The 27,783-nt window shown below is 46.0% G+C and overlaps 1 protein-coding gene across 1 annotated transcript in view; it reads right to left on the bottom strand.

The window, feature by feature from the left end:
- Window positions 1-27,783, bottom strand: part of rbl2 (retinoblastoma-like 2 (p130)) — a 192,211-nt gene that overhangs the window by 94,733 nt on the left and 69,695 nt on the right. The window contains exons 5-7 of the mRNA XM_038806723.1: window positions 20,116-20,244; window positions 6,100-6,260; window positions 5,314-5,378 (exon numbers count right to left, since the gene is read on the bottom strand). Coding sequence (XP_038662651.1) covers window positions 5,314-5,378; window positions 6,100-6,260; window positions 20,116-20,244 — 355 coding nt within the window. The remainder of the gene's footprint in view (window positions 1-5,313; window positions 5,379-6,099; window positions 6,261-20,115; window positions 20,245-27,783) is intronic.

Here is a 27,783-nt window from a genome sequence, read left to right as displayed (position 1 = left end):
GAGGTCAGTGCTAACACTGCGTGTGGGAGCCACAGGTTTAAGCAGGGCGAGACGGTTGGCATGTATAGGATGTAGAGAGAGGTGGGGCTCGAGAGGGCGATGGATTTATATCTGGAAGAGAGGTTTGAAAGTCTGGAAGAGCTGTTGGAGAGGATGGAGCTTCCGAAGGGAAGCGAGTAACTTTGCGAGGAAGGAATGGAGAGGGTTTCCCAAAGCTGCCGGAATATACCCTGTTGGAGCGGTTGCTGCTACCAGATGTGGAAGGGGAGGGTAGGATTGGCCATATATACGGGTGGCTGGGGGAGCAGCAGGGAGCACTGGTGGTGAGGATTAAGGAGAAATGGGAGGAGGAGCTGGGGATAGGAATAGAATGGGGAGTGTGGAGTGAGGCAATGTGTAGGGTGACTTTGACCTCCTCGTATGCGAGGATGAGTTTGATTCAGTTTAAGGTAGTGCACAGGATGCATATGATTAGGGTGAGGATGAGTAGGTTATTCCAGTGAGTGGCAGATGAGAGCGAAAAGTGTAGGTGAGGACCAGCAAATCTCACACATATGTTCTGGGGCTGTGAGAAGTTGGAGAGATACTGGGAGGTGGTGTTTGGGACATTATTAAAGGTTGTGGGGGTAGAGGCCGGGCTGGATCCTATGGTGGTGATTTTTGGGGTATCGTAAATGCCGGAGCTGATGGGAGGGGAGGAAGGCCTATGTTGTGGCTTTCGCCTCTCTTGTTGCCCAGCAAAGGATTCTCTTGGGATGGTGGTTGACACGCCACTGGGGGCGGCAGGCTGGCTGGGGGAACTGCACGATTTCTCCGGCTGGAAAAGATCAAGTTCAAATTGAGGGGATTAGCGAAGAGTTTGAGATACGGTGGGGACTGTTCATCACCATGTTTGAGGAATTGTTCATCCGGTGTAGGGAGGGGGCATTCTGAAAAGTGGGGGGGGGGGGGTGGGATGAAAAGGGGGAAAAACTTGCCTGAATTGTGAGGTGGGGAAAATGTCTTCTGATTTATTTATATTTTTGTACCTTTGAATATGTATAGGATAAAATACATTTAAAAAAAAAAGTGAATGATGGTGTGGGTGAAAGTGTGGATAAGAATGTAAGTGAGTGTGCGAGTGAGTGGGTGTATAAAGGGGGTGTGTGAGGAGCTGTGTGAGGGGCTGTCTGAGGGGGGTGAGAGTGGTTGTGAGGGTGGCTGTCGGTGAGAGGGTGAGGTAATGGAGGAGAGTGTGAGGGTGGTTGTAGTTGAGGGTGGTTGTAGTTGAGGGTGGTTGTAGTTGAGGGTGGGTATGTGTGAGGGAGTGTGAGAGAGCGGGTGTTCCCATTAAAAATTACAAAAGGTAAGACTTGGAAGTATTTGTTGAATAATAGGATCTTATTATAATAAATGTATACATATAAGACACAGTGGGCGTGATTCTTCGATCGCCGAAATCGCGTTCGGTGATCAGCCGGAGAATCCATGTTTACGCTGGAATCGGGAGTGGTGCTGTTTGTGCGATGCTCCGTCGCCTCAAAAACAGCGTACTCGGGGAGTACGGACATCATCTGAGGCCCTCCCCCAATGGGTTGAGTCCCCAACGGTGTCGCTCGTGTGTGCTCACACCGTTCGGGGACCTCGCGTGGCAGTTGCAGACTATGTCGTTCCACTGGCAGGGTGGGCTTCAATGGGGGCAGGGGGGAACTGGTGTGGGGGTGGTCCGGGGGGGTGGCGAGGGGCGTTACAGGGGGCAGTTTTTGGCAGGCCAGTTCCATGAGCGGCCGGAGCCATGTTGCACAGTATGGCCGCCGCAGGCCTTTGCCGTGCGCATGTGCGGCCATGGACCCGGCCATTCTGCTGTCGTATCTGCAGGTAAAGCCTTACGCTGCAAGGCCGCTAGCCCCCATTGGGTGGAAGATCAGGGCAGGAGTTGGGGCCAACTTTCTGATTTTAAAACCAGACGGATCCTGCAAACATAATGATAATAATAGCTTATTGTCACAAGTAGGCTTCAATGAAGTTACTGTGAAAAGCCCCTAGTCACCACATTCCGGCGCCTGTTTAGGGAGGCGAATCTGGCCCAATCTTTTGTACGTTTGCATCTGTTGCGCAATAAAAAAAAACTTTGTTTAATTTTTCAATATAAGAATGGTTCTCGGGTGTTCCTTCAGTATTCTTGGGAGGTCAAAAGGGTTTGCGGCTGGAAAGGTTTGGCAAACTCTGCTCCAATGGGTGCAACAGACTCAACCTGTTCAAACTTTTCTCATAAGAAATTTCCTACATCCCAGGTCAAGTGGACCGTCTCCGAAATGCCTTTAATGCTATCATATCCTTTCTTAAGTCCGAAGACCAAAAGAGATGTTTTGTGAGGGCCACGAAGAATTCAGCACGAGTTTGTAGAGTGAAACAGAAAGTAACTTTATTTACAAGAATATGTACATATGGCCATTAGTTCACTACTGGTTCCTTCTCGAGCCGGTATCACACTGGCCAGCTCTATTTATACAGTTGTTCTGCTAATGATTGCCCCACCCTCCTTTCACTGGGGGAGCTCACGTTCCTCAAGTAACATGGGGTAACCAAATGACCCCAGCCAATAGCACCCAGGTAGGTGATAACAAGATGATGGACGGGATTTTCCCACCCGCCTCCTTCGTGTATTTTGGCAGCGGAGGCGTCCCTCCAGTGGGATCTACCCATCTCGCCGTTGTCAACGGGATTTCCAGTTGACAGCACCCCTCTGATGTGACCATCAATTCACACGACACATGGTTGGAAGTGAACAGTGGTTTTAATAATCTCACAACGGAGCCTGCCTGCGACGAGATGAACTCTAGATGAACTGGCAGGCAGGCTCAGACTGCCAAGCTTTATACAACCAGGTGGTGGGAGGAGCCATGGGCGGAGCCAAGGGTGGAGCCCACTACAAACTCCCGTACACTCCCAGTACGTCTCCCCCTAGGGGCAGAGCCGCGCAACTGCTCGTGTGCCGAGCTTACACAGACATAGTACAACATATGTAATAACAGTGTGAATTACGCTACTGTGATTCACCACACCGTCGTCGCCCTGAAACCTATGCATGGCATAGGACCGGAATTTCCCGCCAGCGTGAACAGCCGGTAAATCCCACCCTTGGTCTTACCAACCCTTGTATAATTGTCGAGAACTTACCTACTTTTATATTTTGTTGCCTTTGCAACAAACAACAACATTCCATTTTGCCTTTCTAATCACTTGCTGCATCTGCATACAATATTACCTTGTTGCGGAACAGTGGTTAACACTGCTGCCTTACAGCAGCAGGGACCGTGGTTCGATTTCAGCCTTGGGTGACTGACTGTGTGGAGTTTTCACTTTCTCCCAGTGTCTGTGGATTTCTTCTGGGTGCTCCGGTTTCCTACCACAGTCCAAAGATTCCCTGGTTAGGTGGGGTTATAGGGTTATGGGGATAGGACATGGGCTCCAGTAGCGTGCTATTTCAGAGGATTGGTCTAGATTCAATGGGCCGAATGGTCTCCTTCTGCACTGTAGGAATTCTATGGATTCATGTACCAGGACATCCAAATTCCTCTGTCTGTCAGAGTTTTGCAATCTTTCTTTATTTAAATATATTGCTTTTCTATTCTTTCTGCAAAGTGGACAAGTTCATATTTTCCCACATTATACTCCATCCTCCAATGATTTTCCCCACTCACTTTACCTATCTAAGTCCCTTTGTAGACCTTTTTCTATTCTCATTTTTCTACCTTAATTTACGACCATACATTCAGTCCATTCATCCAAGTCATAAATAGTTGAGGCCCCAGCACGAATTCCTATGGCACACCACTAGTTAGTGTGCCAACCATAAAATGACCAATTTATCCCTACTCTCTGCTTCCTGTAAGCCAACCAATCCTCTATCCTGATAATATGTTTTCCCCTAAACCATGTGCTATTTTGTATAGCATCTTTGACGTGGCACCTTATCAAATGTCTTTTGGAAATCCAAATACACCACATCTACACATTTCCCTTTATCCACGTTTCTTGCTTCTTCCTTGTGGAGGGGAAGTTAATGTGAGGATTAGTTGCCCGCATAAAAAATATATTAATATTAGTTGCTATTAAAGAAAAGGCACTAGATAAAAGGCACTACGTACTAGATAAGGAACCAAGAGCATTCGCAAGGTTTGTATAACATAAACAAAACTAGCCAGCTGCTGTTTACTTCTTTATTTTAGACTAGAAAGATAATGGTTTCTGCTGTGTAATTTCAGAGTGCTGTGGAATGGCTTTTTAGCCTACTGCAGCCTCTCCACGACATCATGTTATTAAAATCCTAAAATGAAGCTCGAAGCCTCCGTCTAATTGCTATTTCCACGACATTCCTCAAACATAACTCTAATAAATTAGTTAAACATGATCTCCCTGTTGGAAGGGCCCTTTCTGTTGATTCCCTTGGCTCCCATTTCTTTTACTTTGTCATCATCATTTTTGATCCATTCATATTTAATGGACATATACCTTTAAGTCAAGCTGAGGAAGTGAGGAACTAAAACATTTGCAAAATAGTAAATTGTGCTATGAAGATTTAGATTTTTAACAGAAGAACTCAGTCAGACTTTCTGACACCTGAGAGATCAGAGGGGTCAACACTGAAGAAACTGGACAACATTCAGGTCAAAGCAGCTCGCTTGATTGGCACCCCATCCATCACCTGAAACGTTAACTCTCTCCACTTCCGATGCACAGTGTCATCAGTGTGTACCATCTACAAATGTACTGCAGCAACCAAGGCTTCAACAGCACCTTCCAAACCCATGGTCTTGACACCGAGAAGGACAAGTTCAGCAGATGCATGGGAACAACATCCCTCTGAACCACATACCATTCTGACGTGGAACTATATCACCTTTTCTTATCAGAGTCAAAATGTTGAATTCTCATCCCAACAGCATTGTGGGTGTACCAACACCGCATGGACAGCAGGGGTTCAAGGAGGTGGCTCACCACCACCATCCTAAAGGAAATTAGGGTAGGAAATAATGCTTATCTTATAAGCGATACTCGTATCGCAAGAACAAATATTTAAAAAAACAAGTTTATTCACGTGTTGTGATCACTGGGCCCATTTTTGGGCCTGATCAATTTTTATGGTCATTGTATCTGAATAGCAATTCCGAATGGGGTTAATCAAAAGAGCTTGGAAATTTCACTTAACAGAGAAGAGTCCCAACTCCTCGAGTACAGTTTGCTGCTTTTCACATAATTACAAAACCTCTGAACCCAGTCAGGAAAAAAACTTATTTAAAGCCTGAGAGATAGAATTTCTGCATTACTTACACACTTTCTGCAAAGTTTCCAGGGTCCAGAAAGCCAGTTAAAGTTTCTCCTCTTCCCTTCAGGATCTATGATCAATTACAAATACACCAGTTTCAAGAAATGATAACTAATTCATGAACCTAAAAGTTGTTCACTTTGAATTGACACAAACCATTATTTTAAAGTTTGAAATTTGACAAATGGGTGATGCAGTGGGTTCGATACTAATTGATCGTCTCTTGGATCTGTTCAAATGTAGCCTATGCTAATGGGATGTGTCTGGATCTGTGCCTCTGCAAAACTCCTAGTTTCTGTATTTAGGCAATTTTAGCTTCTTATGGATTATATGTAAAGGAAAGAGCTGCCTCGGATGTGGAATTACCATGTTTGGGAGCTCAAAGGATTGCTGTTTTACAAATTTGGAAATGTCGGAGTGGTTCAGCAGAGGATTCTTGTACAAAGCTGGGATGAAGAAACTTTGTTGGCACAGAGGAGGGTGCGTTTTATGCTGCATTAAACCATGCCACACTTTATTCCGCAGTGCTTCTGGCAATGCATATTCAAGAAAGGCAGCTTTCCAAACTCAGCATTAATATTGTTCGCCTTGATGAGTATAAAGCTCAAGTCTGTGCATTAGCACCAGTCCTCTAGTCAATGTGTGCAGCAATGGAGGTAGGCAATGTAGGATTAATAGCCACCTGAATGGATGAGTGCTGATCCCATCACAGATTGCAGTCTGAATTAACTTGACAAACACTACAATTTACAAGTAGTAATCCTTTGAAGAATGAAATGCATTTGTCAAACCTTTCTCTCAAAAAGTTTCCTGATGTATGGCTTCCAGTAATGCTGTTTAATACCCTTTGCCTCCAATTCCAATCCGTCATGCACGGAACATAACTTGTCAATAATGCACGGAGGCTCTGAAGGTGGTTTATAATCTTTATTGTGGAAATCTTCCGGTAAACCTGGAATCAATAGAACAATACAATGTTAATTACAGATCTCACCTCACCATGAGTCACCATCGATCAGACTTACAAATAAATGCTCTCATAAAATTGTCCCTCATTAAAAGAGAGCATATATTGAATTAGCACCATAGCATGTCTTCAAATCAGTGGATTATTAGTGAAGAGAAATCATTGTAATTTCATAGATAATCATAGCAGCCAATTTGTGCACTGCAAGATTCCACAAACACAAATAAGTGACAGGAAAATCTGTTTTTAGCAAACTGAAGGTAGAATATTTTCCAGGACAGCAAAAGCAATTGCTGTTTTTCATATAGAATCTGGGGATCTTTTAGATACATCTTAACTGGTACAGACACATAGTTTAACATCTCACTCAAAAGACAGCGCAGGTGAAATTAGCCTTCAGCAGCAGTGCAAATTGGATGATAGTGAATTGGCCGCCCCTTTTGGTATTCTGACCAATTTTCATTTCCACGAAGATCAATCCACTAATGCCATGTTTCCCTTTGAAAAAATAATGACTGCACCTCACTAAAAACCCATTAGCCTGAGGAAACACAAGGCCACTCCCAGCATCTTCAACAATGCAGCAGTCCCTCAGTGCAGAAACTAAGTAATAACAGAGAATTGATTGTGCACCAAGTCCATAGAGAAGCATGAACCTATGACCTTCTAACTCAAAGGCAGAAATGCTATTGACTAAGCTGAACTTATAGCTCTAGGTGCGGTCATATAATTCTAGAAATTGTTAGATGTGCCTCTTCTGCATAAATATGCAAATCAAAATAATTTAATGAAGCTGCGGAGGGGGAACAGGAGGCAAAAAAAAAACATTGGAAAATCCTGGGATATTTTCGGATTTGCTGGCAGTAGGGGGGAATCAAGTCCGTGGACTCGGGGGGTGGAATTCTCCGGTCTCCGACGGCGAAATCACGTTTGCTGATCGGCTGGAGAAGCCCCGTTGGCGGCAAAATTGGGGCGGCGCCACTTTTGCAAAATGCTCTACTCCCTCCAAAATGGCATACTCACAGAGTATGCCGCATGCCATATGGACGGGCTCAGGAGTTCCCGAGGCCCTCCCCCCGAGGGCGTCGGTCACTCATGGTATTTATTTTTGGGAACTCAGCATTGCGGCTGTGGATTAAGTCCAGTGCCGCCACGGATGGGGGGGGCAGCCGAACTGCAGGCAGGGGGCGCTTTGGCTGGGGGCACTGGTGGGGGGTAGTCCGGGGGTGGTGAGCATGGCCAAGGAAGGTCACTATTTGGCACGCCAGGTCCATGCGCGGCCGGCATCATGTTGCATGGCGTGGCCGCTGCAGGCCCCCGTTGTGCGTATGCGCGGCCATGGACCCGGAATTCTCTGGCTGTACCTGCAGCTAGCGACAGGTGCTCTACGTTGCGTGCCTGCTAGCCCCCACCAGACAAAGGATCGGTAGCCGTTTTGCGCCCTTTTTTCAGTCATAAAAGGGCACCGTTTCCACCCCGACGTCGGCACTTAGTCCCAGAATCGGAGAATCCAGCCCGAGAAGTTCCCCATAGGATGGGAGTGGCTTGGCTCAGACCGCTGCCCCACTACAAAGAAACAGTGAATCAGCAAAGCTCTCTCGAACCGGAGGACACCTGAGCCAAGGCCTTTGGAGCCCTCCCTAATTCTTTGCCTGCCTCAGGGCAGAGGCCTCACCAGTAACCCCCATCAGATGTCCCCACCAGCTGTCTCCTGCTGGTGAGGCTAGCAGCACTGCCTGCCTCTTCCACCACCTCCAGGTGGTGTTCAGGAGGGCAGGGTTGAGTCTGCAGCCCACCCTGGGGAAGAGAGTGTCCCTCCGCTCCTTATTGGCATGAAGCTGTGGGTCCACCTTGGGCTCCCGACCTGGGGGCAGGTCACCTGTGAGCCACCTTCGTGGCTGCAGTGAGTGTGTGGCAAGTGGTTTTCACCTCTTTAGTGCTAACTCCAGCCCACTGGCTAGAACTCCCGGTCGGCTGGGAATAGCTCTGAATTAGCGCAGGCACATTTGCATGTCCTGACTCTTTTTCGTGAATAGTGCCCCCACCGGGAACACGGATCGTATGCTATTCAGTGTAGCAGCAACACTCTGTAATCAATTCACATAGGACTGTGAGGAGGGCCTCCAGACAAACTTGTCCGAAGGCAGTGAGTCCAGATAGCTGTGGCATCAGTGTCAATAGCACACTAGATAGCCGTGTGTTTGCCCGTCCTGCTTCTTGTTGGTAAAAGGAATTAAATGTATCCGGTTCTCATGGATTATAGAGCTGCAGTGACCTCCTTTATGCAAAATCGATGGTAAACTGGGAGACGTTATAAATATCGGCAGCTCCCCAGCCTGGAAGGAGCCAATGTATAAAAGATGTTCATCAGAGTCACTTTCACAAACAATGGAAAAGTAGTCCTCATCCGGATGGCATCCTTCATAAAGCAGAGACAACTCGGACATTGTTTCTTCCTGAGGTTGAGGTGTGAGAATTGCTCCACGAACTGTCTGGGATAATATAGCCTCCTGCTGAATCCCTTTCTCCCTCTGCTCCTTCCTGCACTAGCTTGCCTTGCTCGGTGTTGCCTCTGCTCATTCTCCCTGTCATGTCTAGTCCCAAGGGGATGCAACCAACTGCGCTCATGACTGGCAGCAAGTGTTTAACGCAGAATCCTTGAAGTCAGGAACAAAGTCCTTCAGCTCATGCCACACCATTCCCAGAGGATTTCAGCAACTTTAAATTCCGGCTTGGGTCACTGTCTGTGCGGAGTCTGCACATCCTCCCCGTGTGTGCGTAGGTTTCCTCCGGGTGCTCCGGTTTCCTCCCACAGTCCAAAGATGTGCAGGTTAGGTGGATTGGCCATGATAAATTGCCCTTAGTGTCCAAAATTGCCCTTAGTGTTGGGTGGGGTTACTGGGTTATGGGGTTATGGGGATGGGGTGGAGGTGTTGACCTTGGGTAGGGTGCTCTTTCCAAGAGCCGGTGCAGACTCGATGGGCCGAATGGCCTCCTTCTGCACTGTAAAATCTATGAATTTCTATGAAAACTCTAAAAACCACTGAACACTTATGCTCACAGCGCAGGTGAGTAGAAATCATTCAGCAACTAATTAGAAAGTAGATATTGCTCCTTTAAAATAGTGCTAGTTGCGGGGCCTTCGTGTAGATTAATGCATGTTCAGCTCTGTATGTTTAAGAGATGGCATTAGCTGGAGCTACATGCCTTTTGATGTTACAATCTGACTATTCTGCATACTTCCGAAGGTCACTCCATACATGCGCGCTTACCAGTAGCCTCACTAAAATGTTGGCTAGCTCAATTCGCACCGGAAACTTGCACACGTGTCACAGACACTATTTTGGCATCCAAATGTCCAACACCAAATGTCCAGCTGCTGTGGAGTTAAATTTTGCCACCTTACATCTTAAATCACATAAAATAATTCGTACAGCCATCCAATATTTTCTATCAACTAAGCATACTAGATAAATCATCAAGCAAAAATTCAATGAACTAAATTTAGTTGAAAATAAGTGTAATAAACAAATAACAATCTTATAAACTGCACATGCTGTGCTTTCAAAGTTATACGCACCTTGCAATCTCCTAAAAAAAGACTGGAAGAAGTAGCACAGAATATAGAATATTTGCTCGTATTCAAACAGAAGGCAGTTTGGAACTATTCAGGTATCATTCTGAAACTTTAAACTGCAATGCTCTACTAACAGTTAGGGATCAGTTGGAAACAGTTAAAATTTACACTCTGACTCAATGGAGATTTATTTATTGCCCACTAATTATTTGCACATGCCTTTATCAGGTCAGTCCACAGAACTGACTGTTACAATGGCTGCCTGCCAATGTGAGGTTCAAGCAATATATATAACTAACCAGTTTATCTTATTGTCACCGTCATGTCGTCCTGCTTTGAATTTCAGTTTTTTAATGCTCATCTTTGGATTACAAAAAGGTAAAACAACTCACGACATTCAGATAAACTGGAAGCATTGATTGAACTCAAACCTTGTCATGGGCATAATCCATTTTATTGTGTCTGTTCTTGTACCAAACAATATAATGAAAGTAGAATCAGACTGTGGGATTGCTTGGTCCCTCAGCAGCTGGATTAGTGTACTGCACAGGTTCAATTAAATAACTTAAATCTTGGGGTGATGCCAGAGGTAGAAAAATATAATTAAGAGGGAGAATTCAGATCCTAGGACCATTTTTCCTAGGGCAAAGAAGGCTAAGAGGAGATTTAATATTGGCTTTTAATATAATCGCTAAACAGGTGAAGAGGAAAATACCGCTTCCTCTGGGGTAACAGAGTTCATCAATTTAAAATTGATGCTTGTAAAGCTTGTTGAGGCAGGCATTGTCTTTTAAGGGAAAATTGGATACATTTTGAAGCAGAAGAGAAATAGAAACATGCATAGAAAATAGAAGCAGGAGGAGACCATTTGGCCCTTCGAGCCTGCTCTGCCATTCATTATGATCATGGCTAATCAAGTTCAACACCCTGAACCCACCTTAACCACATATCCTTTGATCCCTTTAAAACTATATCTAATTCCTTCTTAAAATTACATAATGTTTTGGCCTCAACTGCATTTTGTGGTAGTGTTCCCCCACTCTCTGGGTGAAGAAAGTTCTCCTCAGCCGTTATCCTAAATCTAAACTCCTCCACCATCAGAAACATGGGGCTGGATTCTCCATTATTGGGACTATGTCCCCACGCCGGCGTCAAAACAGTGGAGTTTTACTCCTGAAAATCCTGCAAAAAAGGGACGCAAATTCACAGCCCTGCAGGGGACCAGCAGGGACCCAAAGAAAATATTGCAGCTTTTGCTGCAGATACGGACCCCCGCACTTCTGGGTCGGAGGATGCACGGTGGCGGCCTCCAGCAGCTGTGCCTCCATGGCAGACTTAGACCGCGGAGGTAGACCCCCCCCCCGAAAATCGTCCGCACCCGACACTCAAACCCTGCACAATCATTCCCCAGTGGCCTATAAGGCCCCCCAGGCCTCCGATCTGCCTGCCCCCAACCAGGACTGAGCCCGCAGCCGCCATGCGATTATCCCAAACGGCTGGAGCAGTTAGTTCCACGTTGTCAGGACTTCGGATGGTCAGGGATGGAGGCCTGCTGAGCGGGCCTTTGGCAATGGCCCCAGCGGCATGACCTACTCCCCGGTGACGCCGCTTTTTGGGGCCCACAGAATCGGTGACCCTCCGCCTAAACTCCAATGAATATAATCCTAACCGATTTGGTATATCTTCATATGACAGTCCCGCCAACCCAAGAATCAGCCTGATAAACATTTGCTGGAATCCATCCAAAGCAAGAACATAAGACCATCAGACATAGGAGCAGAATTAGGTCACTCGGCCCATCGATTCCTCTCCGCCATTCAATCATGGCTGATATTTTTCTCATCCCCATCCTCCTGCCTTCTCCCCATAACCCCTGATCCCCTTATTGATCAAAATCCCATGTATCTCTGTCTTAAAGACACTCAGTGATTTGGCCTCCACAGTCTTCTTTTGCAAAGAGTTCCTTAGATTCACCACCCTCTGGCTGAAGAAATTCCTCCTCATCTCTGTTTTAAAGGATCGTCCCTTTAGTCTGAGATTGTGTCCTCTGTTTTTTGTTTTCCTCCCAGTGGAAACATCCTCTCCATGTCCACCCTACCCAGGCCACGCAGAATCCTGTAAGTTTCAATAAGATCTCCCCTCATCCTTCTAAACCCCAACGAGTACAGTCCCAGAGTCTTCAACCATTCCTCATACGACAAGCTCTTCATTCCAGGGCTCATTCTTGTGAACCTCCCCTGGCAGCACGGTAGCATTGTGGATAGCACAATCGCTTCACAGCTCCAGGGTCCCGGGTTCAATTCCGGCTTGGGTCACTGTCTGTACGGAGTCTGCACATCCTCCCCGTGTGTGCGTGGGTTTCCTCCGGGTGCTCCGGTTTCCTCCCACAGTCCAAAGATGTGCAGGTTAGGTGGATTGGCCATGATAAATTGCCCCTAGTGTCCAAAATTGCCCTTAGTGTTGGATGGGGTTACTGGGTTATGGGGATAGGGTGGAGGTGTTAACCTTGGGTAGGGTGCTCTTTCCAGGAGCCGGTGCAGACTCGATGGGCCGAATGGCCTCCTTCTGCACTGTAAATTCTATGTAAATTCTATGGACCCTGTCTAAGCCAGCACATCCTTCCTTAGATGCAGGCCCAAAACTGCTCACAATACTCCAAATAGGGTCTGACCAGAGCCTTATACAGTCTCAGAAGTACCTCCCTGGTCTTGTATTCTAGCCCTCTCGACATGAATGCTAACATTGCATTTGCCTTCTTAACTGCTGACTGAATCTGCACGTTAACCTTAAGACAATCGTGAACAAGGAATCCCAAGTCCCTCTGTGCTTCTGATTTCCTAAGCATCTTCCCATTTAGAAAATAGTCTATACTTCCATTTCTCCTTCCAAAGTGCATAACCTCACACTTTTCCACATTGTATTACATCTGCCACTTCTTTGCCCACTCTTCTAGCCTGTCCAAGTCCTTCTGCAGCCCATCTGCTTCCTCAATACTAGCTGTCCCTCTACAGATCTTTCTATCATCTGCAAACTTAGCAACAGTGCCTTCAGTTCCTTCTTCCAGATCATTAATGTATATTGTGAAAAGTTGTAGTCCCAGCATCAACCCCTGAGGTACACCGCTAGTCACCGGCTGCCATCCTGAAAAATACCCCTTTATCCCAACCCTCTGCCTTCTTCCAGTCAGCCAATCCTCTATCCATGCCAGGATCTTACCCTGAACACCATGGGCTCTTAATTTATTTAACACTCTCCTCTGCGGCACCTTGACAAAGGCCTTCTGGAAATCTAAATACATCATGTCCACTGGTTCTCCTTTGTTTAACTTCTTTGTTACTTCCTCAAAGAACTCTAACAGATTTGTCAGACATGACCTCCCCTTGATGAAGACATGGTGACTCAGTCATATTTAACATGCATTATCATGAGTACTCCGCGATCTCATCTTTATTAATGGACTCCAAAATTTTACCAATGACCGAAGTTAGGCTAACTGGCTTATAATTTCCTGATGCGCGATCAATAACTACTGAAACGAAGGAGTAGTCCGAATTGAAGGCTTTAATCAACAAGATGTTTCCCCAGCAGCTCGAGTACAGAAAGAAGGTTGGCTGCTGGGAAACACGGGTTCTTATACCCCGCCTCATTGGGCGGAGCTACCTTACATCCCAGCCAATGAAATGCAAACACTTGGGCCAATGAGCAGCGGGCCTTCTCCACCAATGGTAGCTCACACTCCCAGGTACCGTAGTACCTCTAGTCATACTACCACATTTCCCATCTTCTGCCTCCCTCCCTTCTTAAACAGGGGTGTTACATTAACCACTTTCCAGTCCTCTGGGACCCTTCCTGCCTCCAGTGATTCCTGAAAGATCATCACCAATGACTCCACAATATCCTGAGCTATCTCTTTAGAACCCTGGGATGTAGTCCATCCGGTCCAGGTGATTTATCCACCTTCAGACTTTTCAGATTCCCCAGAACCTTCTCCTTAGTAATGGTCACTGCACTCACATCTGCCTCCTGGTTCTCCTAAACTATATTCAAGGGGTAACCAATTGTTCCTACCCAATGGGATCCAGGCAGGTTACAACTGTCAGCGGTTTCACGCTCTCCTGTTGCTGCAGGTTGTGCTTTCTTTGTAGCTCCTGCTCTCAGCAGCAAATTGGCTGCAGGCTTAGTTTCTGTTTTCTGCCTCTTCTGCTTTTTTGACCTAGAGTGGGGCAATGGAGCTCTGTTGCTTGACTACTGAACTGAAGAGGGGTGTCTTTCTCAGTGCTTATTAAAGTGGACGAGGAGGAGTGACTCAGATACTACTGCGGCTACCTGGAGGCTTGCTTGTTGTTCTGTTGCTAATTCACTGGACAGGTTACAACAGCTCTCCAATGACTGCAGGTTGTGTTTTCTGTTTATCCCCTGCTCTCAGCAGTGAACTGATTAGAGGCTTAGTTTCGGTCTTCTGTTTGCTGCCACTTCTACTTCTTTGATGTGGAGTGAGGGAACGTAAGGCCTTGGTTGCCGTACTGCTGAACTGAAAAAGGGAGAAGTGTAGCCTTTTTCAGAGCTAAGAAATTGGACGAGAGGGAGTGACTCGAATACTATTGCAGCTACCTGGAGGCTGGGTGCTTGCTCGCTGTTCTGCTGCCTGTTCACTGTTTCATGTCACTGTTCTTTAATTTGGTTTGTCTCCTTTGAAACAGTAATATGTTAGTATCTTGATTAATAAGGGGATAAGAGGTTATGGGGAGAAGGCTGGAAAATGGGGATGAGAAAATATCAGCCATGATTGAATGGCGGAGCAGACTCAATGGGCCGAGTGGCCTAATTCTGCTCCTATGACTTATGGTCTAACTTCATTGTATTGTTACCTAGTTACTGTTTTATGTTATTGTTCTGTAATTTGCATTGTCTTTTTTGTACAAAGGAGCCGTCAATAAACTAAAATAAAATCCATGGGGTAACCAATTGTCCCTACCCATTTGGATCTGGGCAGGTTACAACAGATAGTCACTTTAACCTCTGGAGTTCAGCTTTGCTAACTTCTCCAATAACCACATCCCCTTCACTCACCAATCAACAATCATTATTAATACAACTCAAATATCACATTCATATCTTTCACCTCCCCCTCACACACTTTGCATTGCTGGAAGCCACACAGTCGCATCTCAGAGCTGCCACATTTCCCCAGATATTCATCTGTTGCAGATGCATTTCCAATGTAATGCAGTCACTAACACACTTCCCTCTGTTTTGCAAGACAAGATAGCATGTAATAGATGACAGCAGCAACAAACTGGCACATATCTGCATATGCTGACCCCATAGAGAGGGTGCTGGAAATAAATTACATGGCCATTACTGAAGCTGTGGCAAGAAGTGTGACTGAAACTAACCAGGACAATGGTAGGTTTCTGCCTTATGCATTTTCTGAACTCTAACTTAACAAGGGGCAAGACGGTGGTGCAGTGGTTAGCACTGCAGCCTCACGGCGCTGAGGACCCAGATTCGATCCCGGTCCCGAGTCACTATCCGTGTGGAGCTTGCACATTCTCCCTATGGCTGCATGGGTCTCACTCCCACTACCTAAATGTGTGCAGGTAGGTAGATTGGCACCTTAATTGGAAAAAAATAAAAATTAAAAAATAACGCAACACTCAATCTTTAATCAGGTTTGACATACAGGCTAGAGATGGTGTAAACACCCATCTCTTGCTTTTCATCACCTTCCTCCCCCACTTCTGCACTGATGCTTTCAGATACCTAATGATCTCTTCCTGGCCCGTCAGTGGTGTCGGAGGCTGAAGACCTACAGGAAGAGGAGACGCCAGAGGAAGAAACACTGTCACTTGATCAGATATTTGCAGCCACCTGCTTGGATACTAACACTGCACGTGCCTTTGGGGGAGACAGGATCAGCAAGTGGCGAGTCACTGGCACAAGTGGGCTGCAGCCAGGCTGAGGATGAGCTAACATGGATGCCAGCTTACCAGGGAATGAGGCTGCAACTGAGTTATGCTGGAAAGGACTTTTATGAGATGCTGAATGGGCATGACCGCCAAAATGTTTGATGCATCGACAGATCTGCCAGACAGTCTTTTGTCACAGTCATTGAGCAGGGAACTATCGGACTTCTACTTGGTCCATCATTTTGATCAAGAAGGTAGTGATCATCTCCATAAGAACACTTGCAGAGCCAGTCATAATGTAGAATCTGATTTTTCAGTTTCCATTGCAGCACAGGCAAAAGCCACACTATGACTATGTGCTACAGTGGAAGCTCTGAGATCTACATTTGTGAAAGCCCAGCTTGGTGCCATGCAGGCTCAGATAATAGTCATTGTGATTGAGCAGGGACTTGCAGGCTCGGACAGCAGTCCAGAAGTTTGTTATCGAGCAGATTACTTGAATTACTGAGGTGCTGCCCTAAGAGAGTGTGGCAGTGGCTTCAGGAACCTGCTGTTATCTGTTGGATTGATAGTGCCTCTGCTATTGCCTGTCAGCCAGCCAACCCAGAGTGCTGCTGCCCAGCTGAGCTGGGACAGTCCAAAGCACAAGGCTCAGAGCTGCTCCAAAGCCATCTTCAGTCTCGCCCACTCAAAGTCAGCACTCTTCCAACAGTCCCACGGCAGCTGCTGGATTTACACTGCAAAAGAACATTAGGCCAGACAAAGGTACCTCCAAGACATGCACAACTGGAATACACATGGGTGAACAGTTGAGTATTGTATGCATCATTGGATGTATTGTTGAATAAAGTTGGTATGGAACGGTTATTTTGTGGTGTCTTTTATTTCAGGATTTTGGTAAAGAGTGACGCTCCTTAATGGATGGAAGGTAAACTGGGAGGTCTAGGGCAGGTCCGAGGATGGTTTCAGGGGAAAGCGAGTCTGATGATATGCTCGCTATTACAGACAAAAGGCGATTTAACTTGAAAGCTCTGATTTCTTCCCTCACATAATCACAAAAGGAGTTTTGATTTTGATTTCCCGCTTTATAAGTGGTGGCATATTTTCCAAACCCTCGATTTTGAAGTGGTTCAATTCTTTATTAGGTGGGATTTTCTGCCGTGTTTCATGGTGGCCCTTCATTGGCCGGTAGTGGGATCGTCTGGTCCTGCTATGGTCAATGGGATTTCCTGTGAATGTATCTCTTGCCCCAGGAAATAAACGGTGGGTGTGTGCCGCATTGGGACTGGAAGATCCCATCGGTGTGAACAGTTGGAAAATTTCGGCCATTCGTAACTCCACAGCAAACGCGTGATGAACTACGTCTCTGAGCTCATTCTGTTTGCATGCACACTGCATGGGAGGAGGGTAGCAACATGGCCTCCTTTCACTCATACAATAAAAGAGGGGATAGAGATGTAAGACTTACAAGACAAAGACCATAGAGTAAAGAATTATTGTTTCATGTGTGTCCAGAGTCCAGAATCAGAATCCGATAGTGTATTCCTTCAGAGGTCGGCAGGATAAAAAAAACTGATCCTGAATAATTCACTTTTCCAATAGAGATGACTTCCACAATGAGATAAGCATGTAGAGATGAATTATATAATCTTAATAACATAATATAATCTTTATTAGTGTCACAAGTAGGCTTACATTAACACTGCAATGAAAATCCCCTAGTCGCCACACTCCGGCGCCTGTTTGGGTACATTAAGGGAGAATTCAGAATGCCCAATTCACCTAACAAGCACATCTTTGGAACTTGTGGGAGGAAACCAGAGTACCTGAAGGAAACCCATGTAAACACAGGGAGAATGTGTAGACTCCTCACAGAGAGTGACCCAAGCTGGGAATCGAACTCGGGTCCCTGGGGCTGTGAAGCAACAGTGCTAACCGCTGTGCTACCGTGTCTGCCACCCATGAGACTTGGAGGCGATGGTATAGGTCAGAAGTTCCAGTAGACACAATCAGGTATTCAATCTTGGACAGAACCATTTTCTGTGGAGCTTCTTGATAGATGGAAGGTGACAGACTGATTTGCAGTACAGCAAGACAATAGAACTGGATCTCCAATCTTGGGGGGAGCAGTGGGGGTCATGTCACGTGACTTCCACCTCTCCATTTTTGCTTTGGCAAAGGGTCTGTATTCCTTTGTCTGGATTTTTAAGATTGTTAATTTTCCAACCATTAAGAATTTGTAAGGAAGTTTTCAGGTCCTTTGTCCTCGTAGATTTGTACTCTTCAGAGGCCAAGTCTGGCTTACAAAATGTAGATAGCCTTTGTATTTGTACAATTCCTTTTGAATTTGGTCACTGCGGTCCACAGGGGTAGTTAGTATCTCTTCAGAGATAGTGAGGTGCAAGTCTCTGCGATACTGCCCTGATAGCTCCTGTGTTTAAATCACAGCCACATATAGCTGCAATCATTTTAAAAGGTCATTGTTCATTTTTTTTTTACAATTTTTGAAATTAGCCGTGAGTATATAATACTATTTATATATTTCAGAAAATTACAGTGTGACATCTTATCTCTGTTACATCACAGATATCCTGTCCAGATTATAGATGTGCAACCTGCCTCTTTCTCATCTCTTCATTCTCCACCTCCTCTTTCTCTGCCATTTTAAGTAGTTGTATAAGCACTGGCCACAATTTGTGGTATTGCAGAGGGGCAGCATTTGTCATTGAGGGGCAGAATTTGTCACTGAAAGGCACCCTCTAGCCCCATGTGACAGCTTGAGGATGGCTGATACTGCAAAATGGTGCCGAATGAAAGCATCATGACTTCTGCCAAAGTGGGCATTCACTACCTTGTTCTGGATATAGTCGCATAACAATTACACATTGAGGTTTTGACACAACGTCTTACTGAGAAGTGGCACCATGAAACTGATGACCCTGCATCATGGATTTCCACGAACCTGACAAAGTCACTTGCCCGCTCCTCCTGTGTCCCTCTGTTTAAATGGGAGGGAACACTCTTCTGACATACATGGCCTTTGTGACCTCCTGGATGCATTGATGGATGGCACACGGCGATACATCATCCTGCTTGGAAGAATCTGCTGGCATAAAAATTCAGGGCACAGATACCTTGGTAGCCACTGGCAGCAGAGTCCTCATCCTGTCCTAAGTCTGTAGATATGGTTCCAAGAGGTGACACCCCCTGCAATGATCTCTTCGGTGAAGCACAACCGTTTTTGGCTTATGTGGATATTGGAGAAGTGCCGCTGAAGTGGGTACAATCTCCTGCTGAGAGCCCCCCACCTTCTTCCTCTGTGAGCAGCTTCCATTTTTTGCTGCCTCTGCTGCATCTTCCTCTCACACTGTGGCACAAGGGGATTTGCACCTATAATTCTCTGACTGGGAACAAGTGGTATACTCAAAGAACTTTCAGAAGCACACAACTCCTCCCAAATGTTCAAACCACTCCTTTCTGATATAAGCAACTCCTCACATTTCTTCCAACAACACAGTGTTTCCACTAATTCCACTACAGCAAGTAGATAACCAATAATACTTCACCTGCAAGTTGGATGGTGGTGTTTGTACTAAAGGGCAGCACGGTAGCAAAGTGAATAGCACTGTGGCTTCACAGCGCCTGGGTCCTAGGTTCGATTCCCCGCTGGGTCACTGTCTGTGCGGAGTCTGCACGTTCTCCCTGTGTCTGCGTGGGTTTCCTCCGGGTGCTCCAGTTTCCTCCCACAGTCCAAAGACGTGCAGGTTAGGTGGATTGGCCATGATAAATTGCCCATAGTGACCAAAATGGTTACGAGTGGTTATTGGGTTACGAGGATAGGGTGGAAGTGAGGGCGTAAGTGGGTCGGTGCAGACTCAATGGGCTGAATGGCCTCCTTCTGCACTGTATGTTCTATGTTTTTAAATAATGCTGTATGTATTTGAGAGAGCGTCAACAGCAGCAAGGTCCAAAATGTCAGGTCGGACAAATGTCAGGATAGCCACTGACTGATGTGCCCAATTGCATACTTTCAGCACAAGGATGGGATAACCATGCTATAAAGTTGAAAACATGGCGATCAGCATATGCTGTGCTGGAAGTGATTGGAAATGACCATCCAATGACCATTTTTTACTTCAACTGGCTTCTCCTGTAGCATGGAAAACACTCAGGCTATGGAGTCAAACTTTGCAGTCATATACTTTTTTTGAGAGACCATAGTTAGGTTGTACATAAATTTACCACAATAATAACTTTACATTCTCAAGGAAACAACCTGTTGCATAAACCTCTTCATTTTTTGGCTCCTAAACTACTAATTGAGTTGAAGATTGTAGCTTCAGAAAGGACCTACCTTTGAAATTGGGATTCAGTAAATCTTTACGATGAGAGCAAAGGAGTGCACTCCCATATACCAGGTCAAGTGCACAAAGCAGAAGATGATACGAGTTAACAAGATCATCGCTGATCATGGGGAAATTTCCTATATTTAAAAAAGAGAAAATATGTTAGCACCTGTTATTAAACACAACTATTTACATCATTAAGTCTTTATAATTTGTACTAAACTTGTTAGATTTTTTGTTATGTATATAGTGAACTATTAATCAGTAATTCCTTATTTTGAAAGATTCTGGAAAAACTATTCAATATTTCTGGAACATAAAATAGCCTTTCAGCACACTCAATTCGGAATCATAGGGTTTGAGGAAGCCCAGTATCCATGACATGACAATACTGACTGCATGGCCAGAGGATTCAGTTTTATGATTCCCAACTCCGGCTTAGTTATAGTCAAATACAACATTTCTCAACAAATGCCAACTTCACTCTTGATAATGACTAACAATGGGACTAGAATGATTCTAGGAATTGCATCTGCTTTCTGACCGGGAAAAAGGGCCACGAAATGAGGAGAATACATCTTTCATATAGTCTGTAGTAGATTTGTCTCCAAATCACAGTAGTGTATCATGGCTTTGAATATTACCATAGTAATGAAGACAGCATCAAAACTCATACACTATCTGTGACTAATAAACAATTGAAACAATTCTGCCCATTTTATTTCATAAACAATGAGGTTTTGTTGCATAATTTAATATTTTATATTTAATTGCATACTGGCAACTGCTCTACAGATGATAGACTTCCTCACTCACATAAATAGCCAGTCTTTACTCATCTGGACAGTGGTTGTTGGCAAGTTATTCACGTCTGAAGGGCAGGGAGAACTGTAGGGCGAAAGATATCATTGCCAAACCCAAGCTTGTCCATGCCTAACATCACTTCTTAGTAAGAGACATGAGCTGCCATTCAGAGATGGGAATCCTGGCTGATTAATAAGGGTGTTTCTTGATAAGGGCATTTCTATCATCACTCAAAACAGTTTTGCAACACATACCTGGGACCTTCCCAATTTGTATCAGTTTGTGATTGGGCTGTGCATTTATCAGCTAAGTCACTGAGGAAACACAGCAATTCTTTCCTTATATGCTTCAAATTCCACAATTATATGAATGAACTCGTCCGGCAACAACACAAAAAGCAGAAAATACAGATCCTCCACAACTACCAACTCAGAAATTGTTTGGTTGAATCGCACCCTAAGCATCATTTGGGGTGAGTTTCTCGCCGGCTTTTTGGGTGAGATCCACAGCTCTATTCAACCACACTTTTTGGGGCCTTGTGGAGTTTCTCCCCAACTGGGAGACTTATTTTGATCATTTAAGGGCGGCACGGTAGCACAGTGGATAGCACCGTTGCTTCACAGCTCCAGGGTCCCAAGTGTTAACACAAGGGAAACACAGGTTTAAGCCTGGGAGACGGGTGGCATGTATAGGAGATGGAGAGAGGTGGGGCTGGTGAGGGTGAAGGATTTATAACTGGAGGAGAGATTTGCAAGTCCGGAAGAGGGAGAGGATGGAGCTTCTGAAGGGAAGCAAGTTCAGATGTTTTTTTTTAATATGAATTTAGAGTACCCAATTATTTTTTTTTCCCAATTAAGGGACAATTTAGTGTGACCAATCCGTTTAACCTGCACATCTTCGGGTTGTAGGCGTGAAACTCATGCAGACACGGGGAGAATATGCAAACTCCACACGAACAGTGACCCAAGGCCGAGATTCAAACCCAGGACCTCAGCACGGTAGGCAGCAGTACTAACCACTATGCCACACACCGCCCCCGCAAGTTCAGGTATATGCAAATGAGGGACTCTGTGCGGAAGGAATGAACAGGATTTCCTAAAGATGCCGGAGTATACCTTATTGGAGCAGTTGCTGCTCCCAGATGTGGAAGGGGAGGGTAGGATTGGCCATATATACGGGTGGCTGGGGGAGCGCAGGTGGTGAGGATTAACGAGAAATGGGAGGAGGAGCTGGGGAGCAGAGATAGGATGTGGAGATGATGCATAGAGCCAATTCAACCTCCTCGTGTGTGAGGATGAATTTGATTCAGTTTAAGGTGGTGCACAGGGTGCACATGGCTCAGGGGAAGATGAATTTCAGGGGGTGGCGGACGAATGTGAGAATTGTGGGCGAGGACCAGCAAAACATGCACATATGTTCTCGGGCTGTGAGAAGTTGGAGAGATACTGGGAGGGGATGCTATCAAAGATTGTGGGGGTAGAGGACAGGCTGGACTCTATGCTGGCGATTTTTGGGGTATTGGAAATGCCGAGCTGCTGGAGGGGAGGATGGCCAACGTTATGGCCTTCGTCTCCCTTGTTGCCCAGAAAAGGATTCTGTTGGAATGGCAATCGATAATGTCACCAAGGATGGCGGCTTAGCTCGGGGACCTTTATGATGTTCTCCGTTTGAAAGAGATTAACTTCGAATTGAGGGGATCAGCGAAGGGTTTTGTGACACTGTTGGGGACTGTTCATGGACTGTTTGAGGAATTGTTCGTTGCCGGGGGAGGGGGCATTAAAAGTGGAGGGAAACTTGCACAAACTGTGAAGAGTGGAGAATGTTCGTTGATTTATTTATGTTTTGCAGCTTTGAATATGTTTGGAATAAAATCCATTTAAAAAAAGAATTTTGGGGCTGATATTAGTGGGATAATTTAAGGGCAACTGTTTTACTATTTGTTGAATAAAGTTATTTGATTTATGCAATTGCGTTGTCCTTTGTTCACCTCATCTATAAACAGCGCCGGCCCTAGGGTTGCTGGCGCCCCGGGCAAGCTGAACTTCGGCGCCCTTCGGGGGGGGGGGGGGGGGGTAGGGGGGGCAGGGCCGGGGGGGGTAGGGTGGGGCGGGGCCGGGGGGGTAGGGAGGCGGGGCCGAGGGGGGGGGCCGAGGGGGGGCGGGGGCCGAGAGGGGGGTGGGGGGGGCGAGGTGGGGGGGGGGGCCGAGGCGGGGGGGGGGCGGGCCCGAGGCGGGGGGGAGGGCGGGCCCGAGGCGGGGGGGGGCGAGGCGGGCCCGAGGCGGGGGGGGCCGAGGCGGGCCCGAGGCGGGGGGGCGGGGCCGAGGGGGGGGCAGACGGAGGGGGGGGGTGGACGGAGGGGGGCGGGGGGGGGGCGGAGGGGGCCGCCCTGGGGGAGGGCGGCCACCGCGCATGCGCTGGTTGGCACCGGCCCAACTGCGCATGCGCGGGACCCGAGCCTCTGGCGCCCCCTACACATGGCGCCCCGGGCGACTGCCCGAGTTGCCGGTGCCTTGGGCCGGCCCTGTCTATAAAGATACCTGGGTAAAACGTTTGGTTAATAAACTGGTTGAAGTGTCTGAGATTTTACAGACACAACACTCCCTACTGGGTTCCTCTCTGGTCGATGCCTTACTGGCCAATATACATCGGGTAATTGAGATACCTTGCCTATAGCGGGGGGGGGGGGGGCATATTCTGCAAGGAGCACAGGGAAGACATGCATTCCCACCCCATAGGACCCGTCTGGGATATTACAGGAGGAAACAATAAAGAATGTGTCATTGCTTCTCTTGGGACCAATATGGGGCAGAAGTATGATCAGCAAACTGGACTGGTGTTTCTTGACAGTCACCAATCTGGGGAAAATTGTTAAAGCTGGGGAATTTTATAATAAATTTGGCTATGTAATAGATCTAATGGAACCTTAAGTTCAGGCTAAAATAACTAAACTACTGAATGATCTTGACATAACTCAGCGTGTATTGTGGGAATTAAAACAAAGAAAGTGAGGTGGGAATTGTTGCACGAAACATTAAAACGATCACATTAAAATTATCACGCGATGGGATCAGTTGTGGAGTATGTGCATTATGTGCAGGGACATACTGGCAAATGAAAGATTATGCCCTCAAAACTTCAAAGGCATTTGAAGTCTAAGCATGACGAGATACATAAGAGTTCGAGGACAAATCTCTTGATTTCCTTCAAAGGATACAGCGAGAACTTAAATCATCAACTGAAACCCTTAGCAGAAATGTAACACTGAATGGCAAAGCAAAGTGAAATCATGAGAACCAAACAGGCTCACCTGTCGCATTAAAAGTAAACAAAAAAGTCAGTCATGAAGTTCGGGCTGCATGGGTCATGAAGGTCGGTCAGCGTGGGTCATGAAGGTCAGCTGGCGTGGGTCGCAAAGGTTAGCTGGCCGACGTGTGTCCCAAAGGATGGCCGGTTGGTAAAAAAGGATCCCGGGCAAAAAAGTTTGAAAAACACTGGTATATGAGTATGATACGGATTTAACTTAAAGAGGGGGATCAGGGTATTAACGTTTGCAAGCTCATTTGTTAACAATTAAAAAAGGGAATAGAGTACTGACTTCTGCAAGTTTATCAATGTCACAATAAATTGTTGAAAAGAAGAGTTGCGCACATTGACAATTTTCTCCATTTGGAATGGTTCAAGTTGAACCTTCAAGTTGGGAGCATAAGAGTGGAGGTGTGGGCTCACCTACCGTCAGATTTAGCAAGTTAACTTAAGCCAAACATCTCTGAGATTTGTATCTTGTAGGCATCTCACAGTCGAGTACTCACAAATGTTACAGACGGTATGCAAAGCCAGAAAGAAAGTCAGTCATTCACCAGGAGACTGAAATTTATTCCTGTTACAACTGTCCCCTGACCAATTTGAGTTTACAAGCTCCTATAATGACCTGGAGTTCTTTACCTCCCACAGGTATTACTCGAGCAATAGCCTTACAGGGACAGGCTGGATTAGTGTGCAATCAACACTATCCTTCAGACTAATGAAGATCAATGCCAGCACAGATTAGCTAATGAATATATATTGGCTCATGTATTATATTATTCATGTCGTGACTAATCACAACCCAAACAAATAGGGATGAATATCTACCTCACTGGCATAGAAACACATCCTATGACTTACTGAAAGGACTGACAAGAGTCATCTGAATATTTATACAACATTATTCACAATTAAAATACTACACAAAATGTTATCATTTTACAGGTAAAATATTCAGTGCAACTCATCTGACCCATTCTACTCACTCATTAGGAAGATTCACAAAAACGAGAACTGTTGCTTGATTAATTGGAACGTCTCACTGGTGCACAGAATACTGATGTACACTTCCATTTACGTTGTACCAAGCATTTGCCTATTTTGTAAATCTGAACGGATTAAAAATTCCACTACAGAACTAAAAAAAGCTAAACCACACATAAACATCAAGAAGAGTTGAAATATGTTTTTCTGAAGATCACAAGTATTCCAGCAATTCATACTGACACCAACCATGGAACTTTGCATTGTTGGTGTAAAATCATTTGTCACCTGCTTGTACATAAAAATTTCCACTTTGCTGAAATCTAGATGGGCAAGAGCATAGCCAGACAGGGTTGTAACCATTTAAACTCAGCCAAGGGAATAATTAGTTCACGACTGCAAACTTCAGAATGTAGCGTCAGCAAGCGGAAAGTTTTACTTGCGTAATGAGAGGGGACTTGCGCTTTAAAAATTAGACTGAAACGTCCAGTATCCTGGCAGCGGTCACAATACATTCATTCTGTGCCAGTCCAATGTGCTGTCTGTTTATGTGCCACCACAACAAACAGGAGGGTGGCTACTGGGTGACAAAGACTATCTATTGACTACATGGTTCATGACTCTGATGCACAACCCATGCACACATGTGCAGCACGCATATAACAAAAGATATGCTACCACATGAAGTGTGATCCAGTAAACCATAGGAGTGCTGAAACAACTTTTGCACTGTGTGGCCTGCTCTCGAAGAGCACTGTAGTGCTTGGTAGCGCATGTGTCATGATTCGTGATGGTCTGTCGCAAATTGCCAAACCTCATCACAAAGGCTGTGAGGGCACAGCCTTTGCCACTAGCTATATAGTGACCGGCTAAGGGGGAGGAGTGGAATGATGATGAGAAGCAGGAGGTGGAGGGATGGAGGAAGTAACCATAACAATTCATTTCTGGCCAGGCTGTCCATTATCAACTCAAGCAGCCACAGTACCAGTGAATGCAATCCAAATTCCTCATTCACCTTTATTTTCCTTTACGACTGAACATCACAGTGCATACTGGTCACAATGCTAAAATAAAAGTCAAGACAAAACAAACATTCCAAAACACGGGTATAATTCTCCTATTCGAGGGCAGCACGGTGGCCTAGTGGTTAGCACAACCGCCTCACGGCGCTGAGGTCCCAGGTTCGATCCCGGCTCTGGGTCACTGTCCGTGTGGAGTTTGCACATTCTCCCCGTGTCTGCGTGGGTTTCGCCCCCACAACCCAAAAATGTGCGGAGTAGGTGGATTGACCACGCTAAATTGCCCCTTAATTGGAAAAAATAATTGGGTAATCTAAATTTATAAAAAAATAAAAAAAATAAAAAAAAATAATTCTCCTATTCGCCCATGGTATGTTTTGTGGCAGGCAAAAGTGGAGAATCTAGCAGCAGGCAAAAAGTCAGAAAACTGCCGAGCATACAAACAGTTTTCAATTCTCCCAATGGAGGTTTAATGGTGGATCGGCTGTACTCCTGCAGAGTGGCATGAATGCCATTTGCATTCGTTAATATCTCACTAATGCTCGTTAAAACAGCTACTCGGCAGAATTACAGCATGCCTTCTAATCAAGCCAATAGGAAATTACGTCGGTCTCAAACCCCAATTGAAAATGAGTGGTGTGCACAAGTCAGACCTAGTTCACTGCTGATGTTGAGGTGAGTGCATCATCCATAGCCTATCTGCCACAGCACTGCATCACTCATGTTGTGATAAAGGCTACATTGCTGGAGCTATAGGATTCATCCCCTCCTGCTCTTTGCCAATTTTGTCCAGAAGGGCACAACGGTGTTGCTGAACTCGTGTAGACCTCCACTTTCACACACTGATCGGTACTACGGCTGAGGTTGGGGACTGTAGGGGTCTTCTGCTCCTGGTGGCTGACACTGAGGCAAAACTTCACTTTCAGAAACAAGCAATTGAACTGGAGAGGGTGTGAGGGGCGGGTGGGGCTGACCAACACAGGAGGCAATGGGGAAGGGCAAACACAATGGATGCAAAGGAGAGGGAAGGCTGTGTAAGGGATGTGAGGGTAGAAGGAAAAACACAAGGGGGCAAAGGGGAAGTAAAGCTCGCAGGCGCTGTGAGGGGGAAAAGTGGCACCACGGAAGGCAGAGAGTAGACTGAAGAGCCTGACAAGGGTATAAATGTTGTCAAAGGGCTAACACATTTTGACTGCAAGGGAATGCACCCAGACTCTGGAATGGGGAGGGGTTGCAGATGGAATGGTACTGGTAACTGGAGGCATCTGCAGCCTGTAGATTGGAAACACATATAATCATAGAATTTACAGTGCAGAAGGAGGCCATTCGGCCCATCTAGTCTGCACCTGCCCTTGGAAAGAGCCCATGCCTCCACCCCATTCCCATAACCCCACCTTTCCTTTTGAACACTAAGGGGCAATTTTAGCATGGCTAATTCCCCTCACCTGCACACCTTTGGACCGTGGGACGAAATCAGAGCACCCGGAGGAAACCTACGCAGACACGGGGAGAAAGTGAAAACTCCACACAGACAGTCATCCAAGGTCGGAATTGAACCCAGGACCC

This window comes from Scyliorhinus canicula, chromosome 9, assembly GCF_902713615.1.
Source record: "Scyliorhinus canicula chromosome 9, sScyCan1.1, whole genome shotgun sequence".
In the NCBI taxonomy this organism is placed as follows: domain Eukaryota; kingdom Metazoa; phylum Chordata; class Chondrichthyes; order Carcharhiniformes; family Scyliorhinidae; genus Scyliorhinus; species Scyliorhinus canicula.
The sequence above is the reverse complement of the archived record's forward strand: the minus strand, read 5'-3'. Positions and strand labels throughout refer to the sequence as shown.